A 22064-nucleotide genomic window follows, 5' to 3' on the forward strand; every position below is an offset into this window, starting at 1 on the left:
CGTGGGGCAGAGAAGCTGGATTCTGGGACAGTGGCGTTCTCTCCTTTTCCCTTCTCCCTTTCCCCCCACCAACCTCTGGTACTGAGACTTAGGAGGATGGAGCACTGCCAACATCTCAGTTTGTCACCAAGCTTTATGGCACTGAAATCACCATTCCCCTCACAACAGAGGCAGGAAATGCCCTGCTACAGGGAGAAGTCCTGGGAGCTGTGGCAGCACCCAGTCCTGGACACACACACCCACCTCCACGTGACCCACCGCTGCACATGTGTATGCCTGCACACTCACCCCTTGCAGCCCATGCTTTCAGAGACCTGGTTCTTCTGGTTTAAAAGGACCAAAGCTCCTTTGTGAATCCACTGATATAGATGAGGGGTCTTGACTCACCCCATTCTATTGGCCAGTTCCAATTCCATTAGATAAGACACCGGCCAAGCGGTTCTTAATAAGGGGCATATCAGACTCACATGCTGTCCTGGAGATGCTGACACGTTCCCTTTTCCCCCATTGAAAATCCCTCCTGTGCTGAGCCACTGTTCTAGTAGGTGTGTGCTATGTCCCTCAGGGTTGTTGGGGTGGGAAATGGTTAAAAACCACCACTGCACTTCAGCACATGATTTACTTCAATTCCAGTTCCTGGTAACAGAGACGGTAACTAGTCTGTGGAGTCCCAATTAGAAAAGGGAGGCAGTCCCTCCCAGGGACCCAGAAGTCTAGGAACTTCTCAGCCAGGTCATTCAAGTCCTTTAAAAGTCCTTAGAAGAACTGTCAAAAATCAAGGTGAGCCATCCTGGCCCTTGTTTTTCAGATGCGACCTCATGGCGCAGAGCCCAAGGGGCCTGAATGGAATAAGTATGATGGCAGGAGTCACAGCTCTCTGTGTTAGATGCTTCACCCAAGTCAGCCACCACGGAGACCTGAAGCCTGAGCTCCAGTGAGGACAAGGTCTGGATGGAAGAGGCGAAGGCTCATGCTTTTCTGTCCTTCCAGCTCAACTCAACTATGGACCTAGGAAAGTGTGCCGTTGTATGGAGAACAGAGCCAGCCTCTTCCACAGACCAAGAAAGAAAAGCTCCACAGAAATTCAGAGGAGGGACTTCTTTCAACCACCCTGGCAAAGAGGTTAAGCGGCTGGATCTAAGAAGAGATTTGCATCTCAGCTCTCTTAAGCAGATAAAATTCCAGCAAAGCCTCACAGAGGATTCCGTTTTCTCTTCTCCCCATCCCTGAGATATGGCCTGAGTTGCTACTTCTCCCCACTGTTTGCTACATGTTCTTCTCCACCAGAGTAAGGCCTGGGCCTAGAATGGGAGACCTTTGGGGACAAGCAGAGGCTGCCACAAGGCCACCAAGCCTGGCCTCCAAGCTCTAGCAATCCTTCCTAAGTTCTCAAGTCAGTACATGTTTTGGTTCAGCCCTGGTCCTTGGGATCAGGTTTCTGTTTCCAACCTAATGACACGTTTGGCCAGATCTGACTATCAAGAGTTATTTGAGAGGGGGTTGGCTCTATATGCAGAAGCTAACATAGCTCTATTGCTCAAGTAATTTGTACTAAATTAGGTGTTTACAAAAGCAGCAGCATACAGCTCAATGTTGAGATGCTTAGAGGAAAGAGGGGAGCTACAACCAGGAGTATGGTATATGGTCTCCTGCAGTAACTGCCTGACCTGGAAGCAGGGTGAGAAGCTTCTGGGGTTGGATTATTTAGGACTAAAATGAGACAGATAGAAGACGAGACTAGGTTCATGTATATGACCCTGGAAAATTCAAAACCCACAGCTTTTTTTAATATATTGATTTTTCTTGTTGTTAATCCTCACCCAAGGATGTTTTTTCCATTGATTTTTAGAATAGAAGAGAGCGGCGGGGTGGGAGGGAGGGGAGAGAGAGAGAGAAAAAAACATTGATGTAAGAGAGACTCATCGATTGGTTGACTTGCAAACATGCTCTGACTGGGCCCAGAGATTGAACCTGCAACCTAGGTACGTGCCCTTGACTGGGAATTAAACCCACAACCCTTCAGTGCGCAGGCCAATGCTCTAACCCCTGAATGAACACCCTGGCCAGGTCCAAAACCCACAGGTAAATATTTCTTACCCATACTCTCAGGACTGATCAGTAGGAGGGCTCATTATTCAGTCCAGCCAAAAGAAAGAAAAGAAAGAGAAAGCACATGACGGGCTAAAGGACTGCCTCTGAAGCAGCCAGGCCTAAGAAGATTAAAGCACATTAAGCACAGGGCCTCCTGCTTACTCTCCCGACAAATCACTTTCTACATCAATGGCCTTGGGCTGCTTGATCTCGTGGACGGGGCGTTTTGAGTAAAGACAAGCTCTGGACTTTGAGAGCTGAACAGCTTTTTTCCTCCTGCCTCATCATCAGTCACAGGGACTGGAAGTCTACCCTCTTGTTCCCTGACCTTTACAGGTCAAGGTGATGCCTATCTCTCTGGAGGTGCAGCTTCTAGCTTTCTGTGGGTGAGTGTGAGAGACCATGAGCCCGGTCAGGCTAGCTGGATCCCTAGGCCTGGCAAAGCAGGCCCCGGAGTTCTTCCACAACAGGATCGGGCCCATTTGGGATCACCTCTCCCTATTCCAGGACAGCAAGCTTCCTTGGTAGGGGTATGCTGCAGAGGGCCCAGGGAACATTGCCCCCAGCAAAAGGTAGAGTCCCCAGTCCACAGGAGTCCCAGGAAGCAGAAAAGCAACCAGCTTCTTCTCTGTAGGCATCTAATGTTTTACCAAAGGAGAGGTTCCATAGTCCTCCCAGTCCAGCGTTGCAGAAGCCCCACCCCAGCCCCTGTTCAGGGTCTCCCTTTGTAGTGCCCTAATCCATGGAGCCCTTTTATAAACCTAGTGAACTCCATTCTCTTTCCTTTTCAAACCCTTTCATCACTGTGACTGTCTGAAATTCTGCCAAGCACAAAAATTACTGTCTGACTCTAATAACGATAAGAGAAAATGTTTCAGTCTTTTCTTGGCAGCCCAAAACTGAGATCAGTGCTTTTCCCAAGAACTCCCCACCCCACCCCACCCCCCACAACCTAGAGAAGCTGGAGTTACATATATGCTCCTCTGAAAAGCATCTGCCCTAAGCCTGTTTTTCACCCAACAGTCCTCTTCCCCATGCTCAAATTTAAGGACAGGGACCTCTGGATGACATAATGAAGCTGCAGCAACAGAGGGTCAGCTGAGACAGTAGCTATGGCCACATAATGTCTCTAGGCCTGCCCCGTGGCTTCCTGTGCTAAGACCAGCCTTCCCCAACAGATCCAGGCTCTGCACTTTGGAGCAATGACCGCTTTGGATCCCAGGGATGGAGCAGTTCCCTCACTCCTAGGTACTGACCCACTCTCAAGTGCTCTTCTTCCTCTGAGGACAGCCACAGCCAAAGCCATGAGCACATTGCCTCTTCCTGCCCTCAGCCCAAGTGACTGGGCCTGCAGGGCTGACACTGGCCTTTCTGGCCCTGGTGCTCCCTGTGGGATGTCACCCTGGCCTTGTTTGAGTGGCCAACTCGGGGGGTTCCCCCATTCCTATCACCAATATGGGAAGCACAGAATCAAACTGCCTGGGAAGAGGACACCTCATGGGGGGTAAGCCCAGGATTGTGCCTGTGCCTCTTAGGCCAAAGCACAACCTCAACCGTTGCAGGTCTCACAGCTTTAGTAAGAATGATGCCAGGAAGCCCTAAAGCCAAAGGGAAGCTCAGCAGAAGCTGTCTGGCAGGGCCCCAGACCAGCCCTGACCACCCCAGAGCCAAGACTAACCTCCAGATAGGACTGGAAGCAGGCTCTAGTGGCCCGCAAGCATGTCCTCTTCCAACCAGCAGCGTAAAGGCGCTATAAGGCAGAACAACCTTGATGCCACAATTTCAGGACATCCTGGCAGCACCTGTAACCATACCCCGTTCACCCCTCTATTACAGTGGAATAAAATTGCTACTCTCTCCATGCCATTTAGTTTGCATTTACCCAGGATCTCTCTCTGGGCTCTTGCCTGCAGCCTGGACAATAGAGATCTCCCTGAGTGGACGATACTAATGCACATGCCTGGACTGGGCACTTTCCCTGCTGTTGCTTTCCTGCTGCCACTGCTTTTGGCAACCTTGAAAGGAAAAAAAACTAACAAAAACAGCTTATAGAGTTTCCACCAGACCCAACTAGCACTAAGGAAAATCTTGTTCCCACTGGGCCACATGCCCTGATGACCCAGATCATGGAGACGGTGAAAGGTCTGGTCTGGGCCACAAAGAAGCCCAATCACAGTGTGTACAGAATGGGCTGGTGTGCCCACGAATATGAACAAGGTATAAGTATCAAGGCCTATCCATAGCTGGTGAAACACGGGCCTTCAATCGTAGCCTCCTTTTAAGAGATGGCGGATGCTCTGTCTCCCAGCCACATTCAGGCTTGTGAGTGAGGTGGGTTCTGAGAGCACTCAAGTAACAATGGGGGATCCTATGTCCTGTGGTCCTTCATGCCCTTCCTATGTGCTTCTCTGAGGAAGGTAATTGACAGTAGCTGAGGGGAACATCCCCAAGCCCTGTCTCCGCATCATCCCAGCTGCATGCTCCTCCCCACGCTCAGCTTTCACTCTAGAAGGAGCCGATGCTCCAGGGGGTGAACACAGTGGAAATCATAATAAAGAGATTGTGATGCTGTTTCAGCTTCCTGTTTCCTATTGTTTGGGGCATCTGGTGAGTTTCTGTGTGATTTCCTATCATTGGCCAATTCCTGAGTGTGAGTCTAAGACAGGAGCAGCTATAGCCTCCAAGAACACAATGCACCACGGCTCTCTTTCTAAAGCTTTCTTGGTACTGACCTTCCCAAGAACTAAGTGATGTGTGGGAGTGGGAGGAGGCAAGGGTTCCATCACCAACACAGAGGGGATAGGGAGGCACTGAAGAGGCCAGAGTTTTTGGAGAAACTGAGGAAGAGGTAAGTCTGCTTTGTACTGTCCCACCCTTCCCAAGGGCCCATTATAAACACTTTTCTCCTCCCAGTTCCTGCTGAGCTACAAGTAGGGAAGCTAGTTGGCTTGTGTTTTCTCCTGGTTTTCTGGGCCCTCCTTGTTCTGAGAGTTTCTTACCCATTCTTGCTATTTGTTTTAATGTGACATAACAGGGTTGGTTAACTGCAGTCTGGAGAAACTTTCAGAGGACGAATCCCCACTCATCTCTTTACCCAGTAAGAACACAACCAGTACCTGTAGCAGGAAAGCATCTCTAGTCTGTGGCTCAGAGGCAGATTCTCTACCTCCAAGCCAAATACAAATAATTGTTAACATTTTTATGCACTGGGAAGTTCTAAGTGCTTTGCATAAAGTAATCCATCTTCAAAACAACCCTATGAGATCTGTATTACAGATAAGAAAAGTGAGGAGCAGTGATGCTGAAAGTTTCTCAAGGTTATACAGTCACACAGCTGGGAAGCAGGGGAACCAGGTAATCTGGCCCCAGTACCCAGGTTCTTAACCTTCCCACAGTTCCAGGCATAGCTGGGGGTACAGCCAATGGCCTCTGTCTAAGAAACAGCTGCTGTGTGGTCCAACACCTCCCCTTTCTACCTACTGGGAATAGACACATACAAGTAGCCAGGCCGATAGCCATGTCACAGGATTGCTTACCACCTGCACAACTCAACCCATTCACTCACGGTGTTCCCATACCCCTCCTCCCTGGAGTTTCCCATGGAGGTCCCTCCAGCTCAAAACAGCTTAATAACAGGTCCCTTCTCCTTTCTCCAGGCTCAGGGAAGCAAAGCATTAGGACAGGAAAAGGCATAAAAGCTGGGCCTCTGTGGACACCCAGATGACAAGATCTCCCTACCCTCTCTCCAGCTGAGTCCTGACTGGAACTTCAGACCCTCAGAACCCTCCTACCAACCGCCACATGTTTCTAGGGCTGGCTGGCGCCTTGGTGCCGCACAAGCTCCCACCCACCCTGGCCTGCACTGGCTCAAGTGCACGCCTCTTTATCTCTAGGGAAAGTCATTCCCCCAAGGGAAACAGCAGCTGCTACATTTGCTAAACATGGAGTAATGTGATCTCTGTCCCACCCCACCCAAAGGGTTACTTGAAGTTTGACATTGCTAAACCTGTTTCCTCATCTGTAAAAATCTAGAAAATGGTCTCTTTTCTGTCTGCCTCCTAGGCTGATAGTTGAGTGAGGATAGAATGAGTTAGATAAGAGGAAAGAGCTTTATACACTGCAAGGCACTGAGTGAGCAAGCATGGATTTCTGGCCCCATCATGTGTATATCATTTTCCTACCCACCCACAGGCATGGCTGGGGATGTGGCCATGGCCTCTGTCCACAGTGCTGAAGTCACAGCCAATCCAGCTGGGAATCTTCAGTCCCTCTTTTTTCTTTTCTTTTTTTCTTTTGACTAATTTACTCATAAATAAATTTAATTTACAGTCTTACATTTTAACATTTATCAAAAACAAAAATATAGAATACTTCACAAATTTGTGTGTCATCCTTACACAGGGGCCATGCTAATCTCTGCATGGTCTCAATTTTAGTATATGTGCTGCCAAAGTGAGCACTTCGGTTCCTCCCTGTCCCACCTTTAAGTAAGCATCAAGGTGAGATTTCCAAGCCCAGGGATTGCCCTGAAACTCAAAGCATATTGCCAAAATGGTTTTTATTTCATTTATTTCAAGTATCTTTGTTTTTAGAGTAAATATAACACTCCTTTCAAAATTATAACCGGTACAAATAGGCCAGATGTAATTTAGCAGCTCAGAGAGAAAAGATGTTGCAGTCTTCACTTGGTTTGGGTGAACAGTATGAGGTGGCTACAAAAAGACTTATCTAACATGAGGCTACATGGAACAAAGTTCCGAGTCAGAGGAGAGAGCAGGCTGGCTTATTTGTACACTGTACTGGCATGGGAGGGGGAAAAAAATCTAAAAGCTAAATCAGGCTCCACAAACTGAAACCCAGACAGGGGAGCATGGTCTAAGTGCCTGGAATGGAACAAAGCAGAAGAGGAACCCATGAAGGCCTGAGGGGTGTTCAGCCTGGAGAGGAGCAGACGTGAGGGATGCAGAGGCTGACACCTGGCAGATGGGACCTATAAGGGCAATGTGACCTCAAACACAGAGCTAAGACCAAAAATGGAGTAGAGGCAGATTTCTGCTCAATGGGACTAAAAGCTAACTGTATATCAGTGAAGGGAGTGAAGCTGTATAAGCATATCAAAGTAGTGTTGAATTGGGGAGGAGGATGCCTCACCAGGTATCCAGTACTCTTGAGACCTATGATGCCAATAAATGGTTAAGTACCTTCTGGTGAGTGCCCAGCCCTGAGCCCAGCTGAGCTGTAAGGAGATCCATGCTTGTACAAACATACATGACCCCCAAAGCATCAGCATAACTAAGTTAGGAACTTTAATTTATTTAGTTCAACCCTTTAGACCAACTGCTGTGCCTGCAGCTCTGGGTCCTGACCTGAGAGAAAAGATCGGTAGTTCTGGGAAGCTTGCCTCTAGGACCTGATGTTGCACGCCCTCTGCTGGTCATTCCTTGCACTGTCCTCTCACCCAAGGCAAGACATGACCCCTTGAGCCTTTATGGTACTGGATGCAGCCTCTGCATCCCTCACATCCGCTCCTCTCCAGGCTGAACACCTCTCAGGCCTTTATGGGTTCCTCTTCTGCTTCAGAACATGCAGGGAGATGCCAGGCAAGTACCAGAGAGTTAGATGGCTGGTCATTGTTCAAAGTACAGGATCAGAACTGAATCTTTGGATGAGTTCGAAAATCTATCTAGATGTCTAGGAGGAGGGCTGAGACTGAGACGGGGTTTGGCGAACTGTCTGGTTCAGGACTAAGACTAAGGCCAAAATTAGGACTCAGTGTGGGACTGAAGTCTGGACTCAGGTGTCAGCATGTAGTATGTATCCAGGTGAGATGCTATGAGTCTGACCTCAGAAAGAAGTCAGTCTGCATCCCAGGTAATGGGATCTATGTAGCATTCCTATTCCAGGTGGTTGTAAAACGTAAGCACAGATATTGCCAGGGGATAAATATAAGGTATGGGGGAACAGAATGAGGTAGTCACTAATCTCTAAAGGCCTCCCAACCTTAAAGATAGTAATGGGCAGGCTAGAGCCCCCTTTCTCCTCAGAAGGTAAATCTCAGTTTCTAGTTCCTATTAAAGCCCCCTACTAACCCTAGTACTGTCACATACAAATCATGAGTACAATTTGGGGACAGGAGAAGTCAAAGGGCTAGTCCTGTCACTGCAGAGAGCTGGCAGCTGTGGGGGTAGTCTTCCTATCTCCCAGGGTTCTGTTTCTACTGGCAACAGTGCCTGGCAGCCTCCCACACCCAGACCTTAGCAACCAAGGGAGCCCCTGGCAACTGCTGCCATGGTAACAAGACAGGGAACTGAGCATGGGATGGAGGGGGAGCACTTCCTCTGAAGCTTTTAGGATATGTGCAAGATAGGGGGCTCCCCCTCCCATGGGACGGAACATGTGCTCCTGTCTACCTCCCCATTGGCACCCACCCCCACATGTGCCCCCAGGTTTCCGGTTCCTTCAGGGTGAGGAAATGAGGGACACCTAGGATTATGACATCCCCACCGGGAGGGAGGGTAAATGGGGTGTTTGGAACCGACAAGATCACAGATGCATGCATACACCAGCAGACAGGATGTCAGTGTGTCAACAGCCATGAAACCTCACTTGATCCACTCTTTGTCATATAACAGAGGCTTACACAGTCATTTAATCACACGTGCACACTAACACAAAATCACACACCTACAGCAAAGAACACAGAATCAGGCTCACTACCACACAAAACTAATCACACACACACACACACACTCTTTCTTACTCACAAGTTGCATTACAGAGATAACAGTACAAATAACTCCCAATCAGACAACCATTCACAGATGCACTCACACACCCAGATAGCTGTGAACGTTCAGGCTAACAGTTAATTTTGTGAGGATTAACTATATGCCAGGCTCAGAGCTAGGTGCATCATGGGTTACCTTAATTAACCCTCACAATAATCCTATGAGGTACTGCTGTTGCCCATCCCCATTTTACAAAGAAGAAAATGAGGCACGGATGTGGCAAATAACCTCACGAGGTCGACCATCGGTCTCCAGAGCTTCCATTTTTCTACCCTAGCCCTCACCCTGATTCCTCACTCAATACACTGGACACACCGGGGCCACGGGACAGAGGGCAGCAATAGGGAACCCAGCAGACAACGGAGTCCGTGCCACCAACACCGGAAAGCACAGCCCTGAACCCTCACAGTGCTCAGCCTACACGTTAGCGTTCACAAGGACCAGGTGAAGGGCGGGTGACTACATTTTCTGCCTCCGTGTTGGCACAGGCAAGGCTGGAGGAGGCAAAATACACAACTGGAACAGGAGGAAAGAGAGCCACTCACAAGCCAGGGCCCCATGAATCTGGAGTTAGGGGAGTGAGAGCCTCCAGATCTGAGGAGACAGCACCAGTCCTGGCTCCCTTATCCTACTTTGCCCATCTCCGTGGCACACTATCCCATTCCCTCATCACCCCACCTCCCCTCCCTGCCTCACTCTCCCTCACTCCATCTCTCCCACCCCTTTACTGCTCACCCCATCTCCCCTCCCTCCTATTCCTTGTTCCCCACTTCCCTTTCTCACCTTCTCCTCTCCTACCTTACCTCCCTTCCCCACCTTTCCTCATCCCCCTCACCCTATCTTCCCGTCCTTCTCTCCTTATCCCCCACACCCCATCTCCTCTCCATCCCCTTCTCACCCCACTTCCTTTCCTTCCTTCAGACCTCACACTTCTTCACCTGGACACCCATAGTGAGTACAGAAAGATGACAGGTAGTGGAGACGGTGCAGTACCCCTAGGCCTCTCTGCTGCTCTGCTCTGTAGCCTAGGCACCGATGCTCTGCAAGCCTATAGTGTCCAGCTCTATCCAGTTTGCACGACCTCATGGGTGTCCAAACTCTGTCTCTGAAAAAACGGCAAAGAGAGAGAGGTGAGAGCTTCTGCCCTGGCCCTTCCTTTGTCCTCAAACCCTCCAAGAATTCCTTCTCCCTCTTCACCCCGAGGTTACCTCCTTCCCATCCCCCCCCCCCACCTCCACCCCCTTCTCTGTAGCACAGATGGGCCTGGGAGACAGTGACGTGGGCGCCAGGCACCGTGTCTGCTCAAGCGTCGGCTTCCGCTGGTGACCGCCTCCGCAGCCCTGCCGGCTCTGAGCAGCGGGGACACCGGGCTGAGATTTAATGGGGAGTGGGGGTGGGGTGGGACTGAAATGTAAGATTCTGAGGGTGTTCATAAAGGAGATCATGTGGCACTCCGATGAAGGGCTAAGGCGGGGAGCTCGGATGGGGGAGCTCATAGGAGCAGAAAGAATTAAGAATAGGATAAGCCAGAAGATCTTGGGGGGAAGACTGGAGATCATATGGGGTCAAGAAGAGGGAAAAGTAAAAGGGTGGGGGGTGTGAAATGTAGGAATTCAAAGGGAAAGTGGGATGAAAGATCATAGAGAGAAGTTTAATGGGGACGGTGGGCTGCTCATGCACGAGGCAGCTAGGATGTGGGGATTATCCAGAGAACGAAAAGGGGACTCCGAAAGGGAATCGTGGAGGCGCTACACCTGGGGTGAACTACCAGGTTACAAGGGAGAGGGCAGAAGGGCCCTTACACTCTGCGTGTCTCCGGGGCCTGTTTTTAAAGGTCGCGCCAGGTAAAGCTAAATCAGGTCAGGTCGAAGACAGATCACAGCAGGATAGAAAACAGGCTAAGAAGCGGTGACCTTTTGACTCCACTCCAGAGACTACACCTCCCAGAGTGCACGATTCTCTCTCCTACCCTCCTAAGTGGTGAGAGGGGAAAATGCCCAGAGTCGCCGCCAACTGGTGGGCGCACTTTTCCTTTAAGGCTACCTTTGACATTGCACAGGTTCCAGAAGGTTCTCCCGGGATTCCAGCTGTGGCCAGCACGTCCCACCTTCCCAAACCGGAGATTGGACTAAGATCGTGGCGCACCCCACCTCCCGGCTCGGGTCTGAGCCCCGCAGACCAACCAATAAAATCAAAGGGCGCGTGGAGTTGCCACCCTCTGGCCCTCCCACCAATGACAGAGAGAGAGGCGTGGTTGACTGATCCCCGAGTGCACCAATCAGACCCCCACCGATCGCTGCCAGCAGGGTGTGCGCGTGTGGCCGGGTGACAGGGGTGGAGAATGGACGGCTATCGCCGAGCCACTCGTAGAAAACTGTCCAATTACAGCAGAGGTTTGAGTTGAGTGACGGGCAGACGGCGCAATGGGACGCGTGGAGGCGGAGCCGTGGGGGCGGGTTCCCGGGCCCGCTGTCTGCGGCCGGCGGGCAGGCGACTCCTGTCCCGAGTGGAGGCTGCGGAGCCGGAGCCGGGGGAGGGGGCAGTGGCTGTCGGACGGACCGCGGAGGCGCCCGCAGCTCCTCACCGGTGAGGGCGCCGATCTAGGACTCGGGGATCCTGGGAGTGTGGGCGTCGCGAAGTCAGGGGTCCTGGGGCCCGGGGGTTGGGACACCGAGGGCCCATCGGCTCTTCGGCGGTAGGGTGGCGGGGACTCGGGCTCTGCAAGGTGCTCGTTGTCCGCCACCCTCTTCCAGGGGACGGCCAGCGTCGGAGCCGGGGGAGGGTCGGGCCAGGTCGGATGGGGTTCCGCCGGGAGGAGGCGTTTCTGAGCCGGCCCCGCCACCCAGCACCGGTGACATCACCGACCACCCTCCCCCGCCCGAGCCCCCTCCCCTCTCCCCCTCCTCTGCTCGCCGCGCCTTTTGTCCCGGCGGGGCTCGGCTCTGCCCCGCCCCGCCCCGCGCCTCTGCGAGGGAGGAGACTCCCTGTCAGTGACTTCATTGAGTAGGTTCGTGGGGCTTGGGGTCGGGTCCTCCCCGAAAGAGAGGCAGAGGAACTTGGTGCTTCTCAGGCCCTCACAGACAATCACACCTGTCACAGGTACACACGCCGCCACTCTCACACGCACGCTCGCACTGCCAGCCTTCCTGTCACCCTGCCATACAGCCATTCACAATCAGCCAGACATTGCCGCACGTGAGAGCTGGCGGCCACTGGACCCCATCCCTTCACGCTCCACACCTGGGCTTCAGGTCCAGCTCCTGTTGCACCGGACAGGCCTTGCTGGGTAAGTGCCTCTGAGAACCCGAGGAGGTGACTGCCAGAGCTGCGGCTTTCCAAGCAGGCCCCCCGGGGGAGCGAGCAGAGGTGAGGGGCTGGGCTGGGCATGTTTAAGCGCACAGTGCTCTCCTGCCCATCCCCAGCAGCATCCCCACTGCAGGCCCGAGGAGCTTTCCGGAGCTTCCCACACTCCTGGGGAGAAGACTTCTTAGCCAGCTTGATGTTTAAAATTCAGCTGGAGCCCTTAAAACTTCGAGCGTGGACGCTGAATGGGTTTGTAAAGTTCCGGTAAGTCCCTCCGGGGAATGGCACTCATGCCCATGCCAAGTCAGATTCTCCACATCACATCCCCCTCCATTGCCTACTCTTCCTCCATTTCATCCTCATTTCATTCCCATTACATATAAGTGCCTTCTACCTCACCCCTACATTTGATTGAAGTGTACCCCTTACCATTCATCTCAAACCCTTCAGGCATCCATTTATTTCCCACAAACATCTCCAGTATTTTAATTCTCTACATCTCTCTTTCAACCCGCTGGTAACCCATTTTCAACCTCAGCCACTTCCATTTGTCACCCTTTATCCCCCTCCATCAGTACTTCATTTTCTGTATCAGCCATCTCCCCTCCCTAAACCAGTCCCTCTTGCCATTTCTCCTCATTTTTCATTCCTGCCTCAGCATTAACATCCTCTTTATTCTTCTCCATCAAAGGCAGTGCCATGCCATGGGGCTCCTTTGTCATTCCAACGCGTGGCTTTTGGGTAGGGGGAGGGAGGGAGAAAAGGGCAATTCTTGAAAGAGAACACCCTGTGTCTGTGGAGGCAAGAGAACTATAGATCTAGAACAGCCAGCAGGTGGGTGCCAGGGAGGAAGCTGGCCAGATGAAGAGGTAATACAGGGACATCAAGAGGATGGTGGGAGAATTGGCAAGTCTTTCATTTGCCCTCTGCCTAGAAGCTGCTACAGTTCTCTGGGGGCACCCTGTTGGTGTGCTAGGATTCCTTCCCAGTCCCCGGGGAAAGAAGATGTGGGCCAAGGCAGAGAGATAGCAGACCACCCCCAGCTCCTGCTCAGACGGCTTTTACTGCTGCTTCCGAAAATGGCTGCCCTCCCCCAGCTGCTCTTTCTTCTCTGCCTCCTCCAACCCCCGCCTCCCCCACCAGCCGTGACATACTGATAGGGGGAAGGAGGGGAGTACCCACCTTTAGGGAGCCTTCTCTTTGTCAGAGTGAGGTGACTCCCAGAACCATGAGTCAACCCAGCCACCTGCAACAGGCCCTGTGGGGGCAGGAGCTAGGGCCATGGTCCCTTCCTACCTGGAGTCTTGAGGCCTCCTCGTACAAATTATAGCCCTCACTCCTGCCAGGAAACCCTGTACCCCTCGCTGAAGTAGTCAGAGGCAGAAAAGCAGGCCTTAGCTGTGGCTGCCAACCCAGGACATTGCTAGAAAGACTCTGGTTCTCCGGGCTTTGGTAGGGGTTGGCCAAATCTCAGAAGGGCTGGAGAATGGTTGCTGGCCATTCTCCCAAAAAGCTTTAGATACAGGAACGTTCCCTTCCCTGCACATTCACCACAGAGACATTGGTGGAGGGAGGTTAGCATGGAAGAATTGGGGCCTTATGTTTCTCCCTCATATAACAAATGCCCCTGCATCCAGCTTAGAAGGGACTATCAGAGGAGTGTGGGCCTGGCACTGGGCCAGATCCTAAACCACTGGGCAGGCGAGAGAGAGGGAAGGTATTAAGGAAATGGTGGTTAGTGCCCAATTGCCTCCTAACAACTAAGGTTTAAAAGGGCCCTACCACCAGGATGCTTTTGTTCACTAACATTCGTGCTTAGGCGGCACAGACATGTCTTCACACACAGTTTTGTGTGTAGACACTGGGAAACGAGTAAAGGGAACAGTTGCCCTGATTGGGGGAAGGACAGTGATCATCCCCCTACTAATGAGGGAGTTAGAAGTGGCAGTTTCCAAAGGCTGTGAGTCATCCTCTGATCTGAGTCACACGTGAGGCTTAGCATAGTCTGGGGACCAAGAGCAGGGGGGCCTGGGGTCTCCAATGCAGAGAGAACTCCAGGCACCCACACCCTGACTCAGCCTGGTTGGCCAGGACAGCTGGCTGAAGATCTAGGCCTGTCCCCAGTCCTAGGCCACTGCCCCAGCTGCCCTTAGCCTGGGCACCATGCCTGAGGCATGGCGTAGGAGACCACGATACTCAGGTGACCTCACTCCGTACATTGATCTTCACCAGCTTCTGTGCGTGGCTTTGTCAGTCCATGGTGCCACCTCACTCAGCAGGTCCTTTCGGGGGTCCTCAGTCCGGCCCAAGGATGTGGGCCTTAGCCTAGCTCCAAGAAGTGGGCCAGAGCCGCCCGCCTGCTGCTGGGAAAACCCAGGAACTGAGGAAAGAATCACAGAATCCTAGAATGTCCAAGCTGGAAGAGATCATCTAGTCCAAACCTTTCTTTTTACTGATGGGGAGACAGGCCCACAGAAAAGTCACGCAGTGACTTTTAGGGATTGCAGGATCACCAGGAGCAGGGCTGGGGCAGAAGGGAATAGAGGCACCAAGGATTGGCCCTGGATTTCTTTCAGAAACAAGGAGGCCAGTGCCGGTCCAGTGGCTGTGATGGGAAAGGATTATTACAAGATTCTTGGGATCCCATCGGGAGCCAATGAGGATGAGATCAAGAAAGCATATCGGAAGATGGCCTTGAAGTACCACCCAGACAAGAACAAAGAACCCAATGCTGAGGAGAAGTTTAAGGAAATTGCAGAGGCCTATGATGTGCTGAGTGACCCTAAGAAACGAGGCCTCTATGACCAGTATGGGGAGGAAGGTAAGAGAGCAGCGCTCCAGCCTGATATTGGACCCCTGTCCTTGTCTGGGGTCCTAGGTGACCCAATTCTCATAACAGGGAACCGGAGACTGAGGACGGGGTGAGGGAGGCGAGTGTTCCTAACACTGACACCCAGGGGAAAGAAGAGACCACCCACTTCCCAGCCTCAGTTTACCATAGTGCCCCCCACCCCTCTCTGTCCCTCTCCCTGCTTATGTTCAGGCCTTAGGGAGGTCTGAAGCTAGAACCGGAGGCCTTCCCCCTCCCACTTCCCCCTCCCAGCCCTTATTAGTCCTGCCTGAAGTCCCTGCTGCTTCATTGGCTGATGAGGAAGGTTAGGGAAAGGGAGTGTATGGCTCTCTGAGGACAGAGCATTTACGTTCATCAGCATAAAAGTTTGACCCTTAAGCAGCCTGGGAATTAACCACTGGAGCGCTGAGCTAGAGACATGGTTGTTCCTTCTCTGCCCGTTCCCTGCCCACTTCAGGCCATCAGAACAGAGGCACGGCTTCGCCTCCCTGAGGAAGTGGCAGAGATCCAAGAGTGGAAGGGAAACTGCTGCTGGCATATTGCCCCCTCCCTGGGGTAGCTGGTGGCCACGCACAGGGTGGCAGGAAAGGCCCAAATAAAGCCTCTGAGAGGGCGGCCCCTCCCAGCACATCCCACGGGCATGATGTAGCAGCTAATTCTGGGCCTGCCCCTCAGGGCCGCCTGCCACCCGCCAGCCACAGGCACCTGTCAGGCTATATTAAGAGACATAGTCACAGCTGAGGACTCTCCTTCCCGGGAGAAACTGTCCTTCCTCCCTAACTACGTGCACCTTTCTTTTACATTCTCCTCTTTACTCTCCCCACTGTAGCCTCCAATTAGATAGGCTAACCATATGCCCTGTGCCTGATACAGGGTAGGCACTCAAAAGAATGTTCTTTTCCTCTCCTCCTCCTTGCTTTGTGCCCCATGCCATTATCTTCTGGCACCCCAGTCCTCCCAGCCCCCTCTCCTATGTCTCCATGCCACTAGTTCCTTCCATTTTTTCCCTGCTCACCTACCGACTCCCAGATTCACCAGGCGCCTTCTGGATTCCCCGGTACTCTCTCAGCTAAGAGTGTGTTTTTCCTCTGGGATGGAGGAATGGGAGAAGTAGAGGCGGGGAAAGAGGGTCGCGTTGCAGACACTATGCCACCATGTGACCTTTTTGGGAATTGCACTCATTCCTCCACTTGCCTCACCTTTGTTTAGGAAGAAGGTGAAAGCTGGGAGAGAGCTGGAAACTTAACCCTTCTGCACGACCAAGCCTAAGTGAAGGGCAAAGTTCAGCCCCTAGGCCCAGACACTGGTTTCTAAAGCAGATCTGCATCCCAGGAGGACGCAGCACAGCCTTAAAGGAGACAGCCAGAGCCTGGGGAGGGGAAAGCGGCCTTGGAAATGTGGGTTATATTTCTGTCCGCCCTGCCTCCTCCCCATCAACCAGACAGAACAGTTGTGCACATAGACTCTGTACTCAGCCCTGGCTGGGGACAAGTTGTTCCCAGCTTGAAAAGGGGGTGGTAGTGGTACAGCAGGAATCCCCACAGAGAAATTACCCCTTCCTGTTGTCATTAGTCCAACCTCCCTCTTTCGCTGAGCTTTGCCAAGCTCCTTGAACTCACCTGATAATCACACCTCCACAGGAGGAAAGAACAGACCCTGCGTCTTGAGGAAGGGGTGAAAAGGCAGCTGCCACAAGTCGCTGAACTGCCTGCCACTTGAAATCCAAATCTAATGAGGCTCATTTAGGCTCTGGCTTCCATAGCCAATTGAAATTCTAGATAAAAGGCCTTAAAAAAAGAGTCCCTTGCCGTAGCTTGGGCTCCACCCTAAGTCTACATGTTATAGATCACTTCTCAGTATTAATCCCCACCTCGATCCTTCCTCTGTGCCCTACTCTCCCCATCCTCACCACTGCCATCCCCCCCCTTAAGGCTGCCTCCTTAGACAGGACCTAACTCCAGCAAGAGCAGCTGGGGTCCCCACCCACAATGTGCCAGCTCATTCATTCATTTTGGCTGCTCTGATATTAAGTGTGAGGGGTAAGGCTTGGTGTTATATAACTCCAGGGAGCTCCATTCCCATTGTAGTCTATGTCTATCCAATGTGTGAATGGCACCCCCTGGAGTTGTGCAATCCTGTGAGCCCTGACTATGGGAACAAAGCATTTGAAAACTTTTTCTAAAGAAGTAGCTCATCTCCAAGCTAATGAGCTTTCCTGTTTTTTGGGAGCCCTCCTTATTTCCCGTTTGGTCAGAAGTCAGGGAAAGAAGAAACGGCTAGAAGCAGAGTGAGAGTGGGCCTCCTCCTGGACCAGATCCCTACTTTATTTGGGACAGGTCACTTATTAGCCCCTGTGTCATCAAATCTTGCCCACTTGCCTCATGCTCTGTGTGTCTTTGGAGATAAACAAAAATTTCAGCGCCAGATATGACTTGTAATGTGACCCAGGCCAGCCACTCAAAGCTCGGAGACATCTTTGGGTCATGGGTACATGGGAGAGATTACAGGACTGGAAGTCACATCCTCCAAGATTTCCACTCTTAGCTTTTCCACCCACTGGGAAACTCAGCCTCTTTGAACCTCTGATGTGCTTTATTAAAAATATAATTAAGAGTAAAAATTAATCTTGCCAGAGAACTTTCTTACTGTATTAGGCCAGCCCTCTCTCTGGGAGTTAAAGATTTCGTCTTTCTCTAGGTCCATGAGTTGGGAGCTAGAGAGCAGGGAGAGGAGACTGGGGTGGGGCCCAGACCAGCCACACTGTCCCTAACTTCTCCTCCCTCCAGGCCTGAAGACCGGCGGTGGTTCGTCAGGTGGCTCCAGTGGCTCCTTTCACTACACCTTTCATGGGGACCCCCATGCCACCTTTGCCTCCTTCTTTGGTGGCTCCAACCCCTTCGATATCTTCTTTGCCAGCAGTCGCTCCACTCGACCCTTCAGTGGTTTTGATCCAGATGACATGGATGTGGATGATGATGAGGACCCATTTGGCGCCTTCGGCCGCTTTGGCTTCAATGGGCTGAGTAGGGGTCCGAGGCGAGCCCCCGAACCACTGTACCCTCGACGCAAGGTGCAGGACCCACCTGTGGTGCATGAGCTGAGGGTGTCCCTGGAGGAGATCTACCACGGCTCCACCAAGCGTATGAAGATCACAAGGCGGCGCCTCAACCCTGATGGGAGAACTGTGCGCACCGAGGACAAGATCCTGCACATCGTTATCAAGCGTGGCTGGAAGGAAGGCACCAAGATCACCTTCCCCAAAGAGGGTGATGCCACACCTGACAACATCCCTGCTGACATAGTCTTTGTGCTCAAAGACAAGCCCCATGCACACTTCCGCCGAGATGGTACCAACGTGCTCTACAGTGCCCTGATCAGCCTCAAGGAGGTGCGGCCTGGGTCAGGTTGTGTGTGTGCTGAGGGGGGATGACAGGGACATTCTTTTTCTCTCTTCCCAGTCACTCTGCCCCACCGTTTCCTCACTGTCTGTCTTGTTTTCCCCAGGCACTGTGTGGCTGCACCGTGAACATTCCCACCATTGATGGCCGAGTGATCCCTTTGCCCTGCAATGACGTCATCAAGCCAGGCACCGTGAAGAGACTCCGTGGGGAGGGCCTTCCCTTCCCCAAGGTGCCCACCCAACGGGGAGACCTCATTGTTGAATTCAAAGTTCGCTTCCCAGACAGATTAACACCACAGACACGACAGATCCTTAAGCAGCACCTGCCCTGTTCCTAGGCTCTGCCCCAGCCAGCCCAGAGTCTACCACAGCAATACCCCCACACTCACCCCACCCAATGTGCACCCAACTTGATGTCCACTGGACACTGGCAACTTATTTTAAATGCAAAAAAAGCCACTGGTTTTCAGGAAAATGTTCCTGTCCCTGACCCCTTTCAGAGCTGGGCTGCCTTGGGGGAGTGGGAGGGAGGTGGGGAGAACTAGCCCAGACCAGGGGTCGATTTTCATGTCACTAGCTTTGAATCCAGTTCCCACTCCAGTGGCTGGAGAGTGACCTGAGTGCTACTTGAAGATATAGAGATTCCTTGTCCACGCCTGTAAATAGCATACCCTCCTTCCCCTCAGCTTTGCTGATACCTCGCTTCTCCCTTCCCTTTGGCTCCCGCCTATGGGGGAGGAAGAGGATAGAAAGGACACTGCTTTCCCACCCCTGCCCCACCTCCTGGTCCACAGTGTCCGAGGTTTTCACACACATATTCACACACACAAAGCACTCGCCTAGAGCTGTCTGTGCCTCTCCCGGGTTGAGATAGAAAGGGAAGGTCCACAACCGGGCCACGGAGCACGAGACACTTTTCATTCGGGGCAGGGAGGTGAATGGGGCCCTCAGCAGCCTCCCAGACAGCTCCCCTGCCCAGACCCCACAGAGCTGAAAGTCCTGTCCTCCCTGTTGCTCTCAGGAGTGTGCAAGCATGGAGGAAGGGGAAGGGGGCCTGCTGTATTAAAGCTAAGGGGGAGGGGGGCGGGCAGGATCCATCTCCCAGCCTTCGTCAGGAAGGGAAAGGGCTTTGGGGTCAGGTGGCAGCTATTCCCCAGCAAGAGATTCAGGGTCACAGGTTTCTCCCCACACCTCTGAACTCAGGGCCTAGCCACCCCAAAACTTCCAAATCCCATTTTTGTGATATGTGTAACTACTTATTTCTTACCCTTCATGGAGGCTGTGTGGGAAATTTCCAGCCCTTTGATGCCTATGTGACTCCACCCCATTCCCAGAGTTGTGAAAGATCCAATATAGTGCAGGATCTAGGGTAAGACTACTTCAGCAAGGTCCTGGGGTGGGGTCTTTAGGTTTTCTCACTTTGACAAGCCCCTGAATGTTTTTATAGTAGTTTCTTTTTTTTTTTTTTTTTTTTTTTTTTTGTATTTTTTGTAATGACAGTATTATGAAAAAAATAAAATATTTTAAAAATATGGTATCTGAGCCCCAGCCAGGTGGCTCAGTTGGTTGGAGCACCATCCTGTACACCAAAAAGGTTGTGGGTTCGATTCCTGGTCAGGGCACATACCTAGGTTGCGGTTCCATCCCCAGTTAATCGCATTAGAGAGGCTCGATCTCCAATCAGAGCACTTATGAGAGGCAACTGATCCTCTTGATATTTCCCTCTTTCTCTCCCTCTCCCTTTCTTTCTCTCTCAAATCAATCAACACATCCTCAGGGACGGATATCTATACATATAAAAGGCTAATATGCAAAGTGTCCCCTTGGGAGTTCGACCGGGAGACCGGGAGTTCGATCGCTTGAACCAGGGGGTGGTGTGGAACATGGCAGGCGACCAGCGGTGGCAGGGTGCTGGGGGCACTGAGGGAGTGAGGGAAGGAGGAGGCAGGGAGGCAGGGAACCTGATCGGCCCTGATGGCCAGCCTGGCCTAGGGACCCTACCTGTGCATGAATTTTGTGCACTGGGCCTCTAGTATATATATATAATCATCTGACCAGAAGCAATGAACCTGGGCTGGAGGTAGGTGTGCAGTGCCAATATCAACCTTCCTCTGGGGCCCTGGTCCCCTTTGAGAAGCCAAACAGGACTTCAGTATAAGGTGGAGCTGATTCCTTCCTTCCTTTAAGCCCAGACTCCCGGGATTTCTAAAACATACACTCCACACAACAAAGACAGAAGATTCCACTCACTATAAGAAGAAACAAATCTATTTGGAAAGAATAAATATCCTTTTTCATGAGAAACAGAGACTATCCTCTTTGAAGTCTGTGCTATCACAAGAATGAAAAGGTTTTCTCTACATGAACTAGAATTTTCCTTTGAGAGAAATTTCCCTCTTAGGAGGAGATGGAAGAGGACTTTCTGGATGACTAGAAAAGACATATCCCCACAGAAAGCCTGAGGCAGTGAGGAGAGCTGGAGGTACCTGGGATCTTTGGTCCATGCTGGTGGGGTCTGGGTGGGAACACAGGCTCCCTGGGAGGCATGGACATCGTAGCTGATCCTCAAATCTCATAATCTTCCAGCGATGTGTGTCCCGGTCTCTGAGCCACCTGTCCTGCTGAGACAGCTCTGGTCCTCAGGGCCTGCGTGCTGTGCTGACTGCAGGGTGCACCCGTCACTTTCCTTGGATCTTGGTAGAGAGGAGCCCTGTAGTCCAAGGAGTGCCTATTGTGGGCTCTGCCCAGGCCTAGACTTTGTCCTGGTGCTGATTTTCCTCTGCACCTAAGCCCTGATTCTTCCCCAGGATCCAGCCCAGGATGACCATGCCCCACTGGGCTTCAGTGTCCCCAGTGCCATGAAGACAGCTCTGCCTTCACCTGGTCCTGGGCTCCACACAGAAGTTGACACTGAATAGGCTTTTCACCAGATGGAAGAGGACTTTCTGGATGACTAGAAAAGACATATCCCCACAGAAAGCCTGAGGCAGTGAGGAGAGCTGGAGGTACCTGGGATCTTTGGTCCATGCTGGTGGGGTACATGACAGTACTATGACAATCATCAGTGCCAGAGAAAGAACCTTTTTGCCCTTGCCTTTTTCCCTGGGACAATGCCAGTGAAAATAGTTTCTCGTCCTTTTACTCAAGGTACTTTCAGAAGGAGCGTGCTCCTTCCAGTGCAGAAACCAAGGGCTCTTGTTCACAAGGGTGTCTGCTAATCCCATGGCCTGGGCAGGGAGAGCCCCAATCCTGCATATCCTACTCAATGCTCCCCTATTTTGGATCTCCTAGTAAGGTTGTGCCTCTTGACTGGGGCTAAACTCTTGTCCTGGCTCTTCCCTGAGGCCTGAGGCTTTGGGATCCAGGTCTGCTGGGCCAGATACCTGCCTCTGGCCTCCATGTGAATACAAAGGCCATCCTGAATTTTGGGCAACCAGAAATTTGGGGGTGGGGGGTGGGCAGGGAGCATTCCTTGGTCACTGGAGCCCCTTGTCCACTCAGATAGCCATTTAGTTTCTGGAAATTGTCATGTCCTTACTGGGCACTCTCTGAGATGGGACTATGAGATTTTAGAAGCCAAGCTATCTGAGGCCAGGGGCACTTCAATGAGAAAGACCTGAAGCTGACTTTG

At 52.0% G+C, this 22064-nt stretch overlaps 1 protein-coding gene and 1 non-coding gene across 3 annotated transcripts; one reads left to right on the forward strand and one right to left on the reverse strand.

Annotated features, from left to right (window-relative positions):
• Nucleotides 1–6447: 6447 nt before the first annotated feature.
• LOC114231741 (U6 spliceosomal RNA) lies at nt 6448–6551 on the reverse strand. The gene has a single exon (XR_003617741.2). It is a non-coding gene; the product is annotated as a U6 spliceosomal RNA (small nuclear RNA).
• A 4847-nt stretch (nt 6552–11398) lies between these two features.
• On the forward strand, nt 11399–18950 carry DNAJB5 (DnaJ heat shock protein family (Hsp40) member B5). 2 transcript variants are annotated; one of them, XM_008141945.2, is made up of 4 exons: nt 11399–11465; nt 14759–15003; nt 17820–18421; nt 18538–18950. In XM_008141945.2, exons 2-4 carry the CDS (start codon nt 14793–14795, stop codon nt 18769–18771), a joined length of 1047 nt encoding a protein of 348 aa, XP_008140167.1. In that variant the 5' UTR covers nt 11399–11465; nt 14759–14792; the 3' UTR covers nt 18772–18950. The 2 variants fall into 2 exon arrangements, with proteins under 2 accessions (XP_008140167.1, XP_008140166.2); XM_008141944.2 differs by lacking the exon at nt 11399–11465 and adding an exon at nt 12265–12446.
• The last annotated feature ends 3114 nt before the right edge of the window (nt 18951–22064 follow it).

Source organism: Eptesicus fuscus, chromosome 15 (assembly GCF_027574615.1).
Source record: "Eptesicus fuscus isolate TK198812 chromosome 15, DD_ASM_mEF_20220401, whole genome shotgun sequence".
Lineage (NCBI taxonomy): Eukaryota > Metazoa > Chordata > Mammalia > Chiroptera > Vespertilionidae > Eptesicus > Eptesicus fuscus.

Bases quoted from the DNA above. Each gene is read 5' to 3' on its own strand.
- DNAJB5 (XM_008141944.2), top strand. From the start codon at position 12,265: ATGTTTAAGCGCACAGTGCTCTCCTGCCCATCCCCAGCAGCATCCCCA. The intron at 15,004-17,819 runs GTAAGAGAGCAG...TCCTCCCTCCAG, and splicing joins TGACCAGTATGGGGAGGAAG to GCCTGAAGACCGGCGGTGGT. The intron at 18,422-18,537 runs GTGCGGCCTGGG...TGTTTTCCCCAG, and splicing joins CCCTGATCAGCCTCAAGGAG to GCACTGTGTGGCTGCACCGT.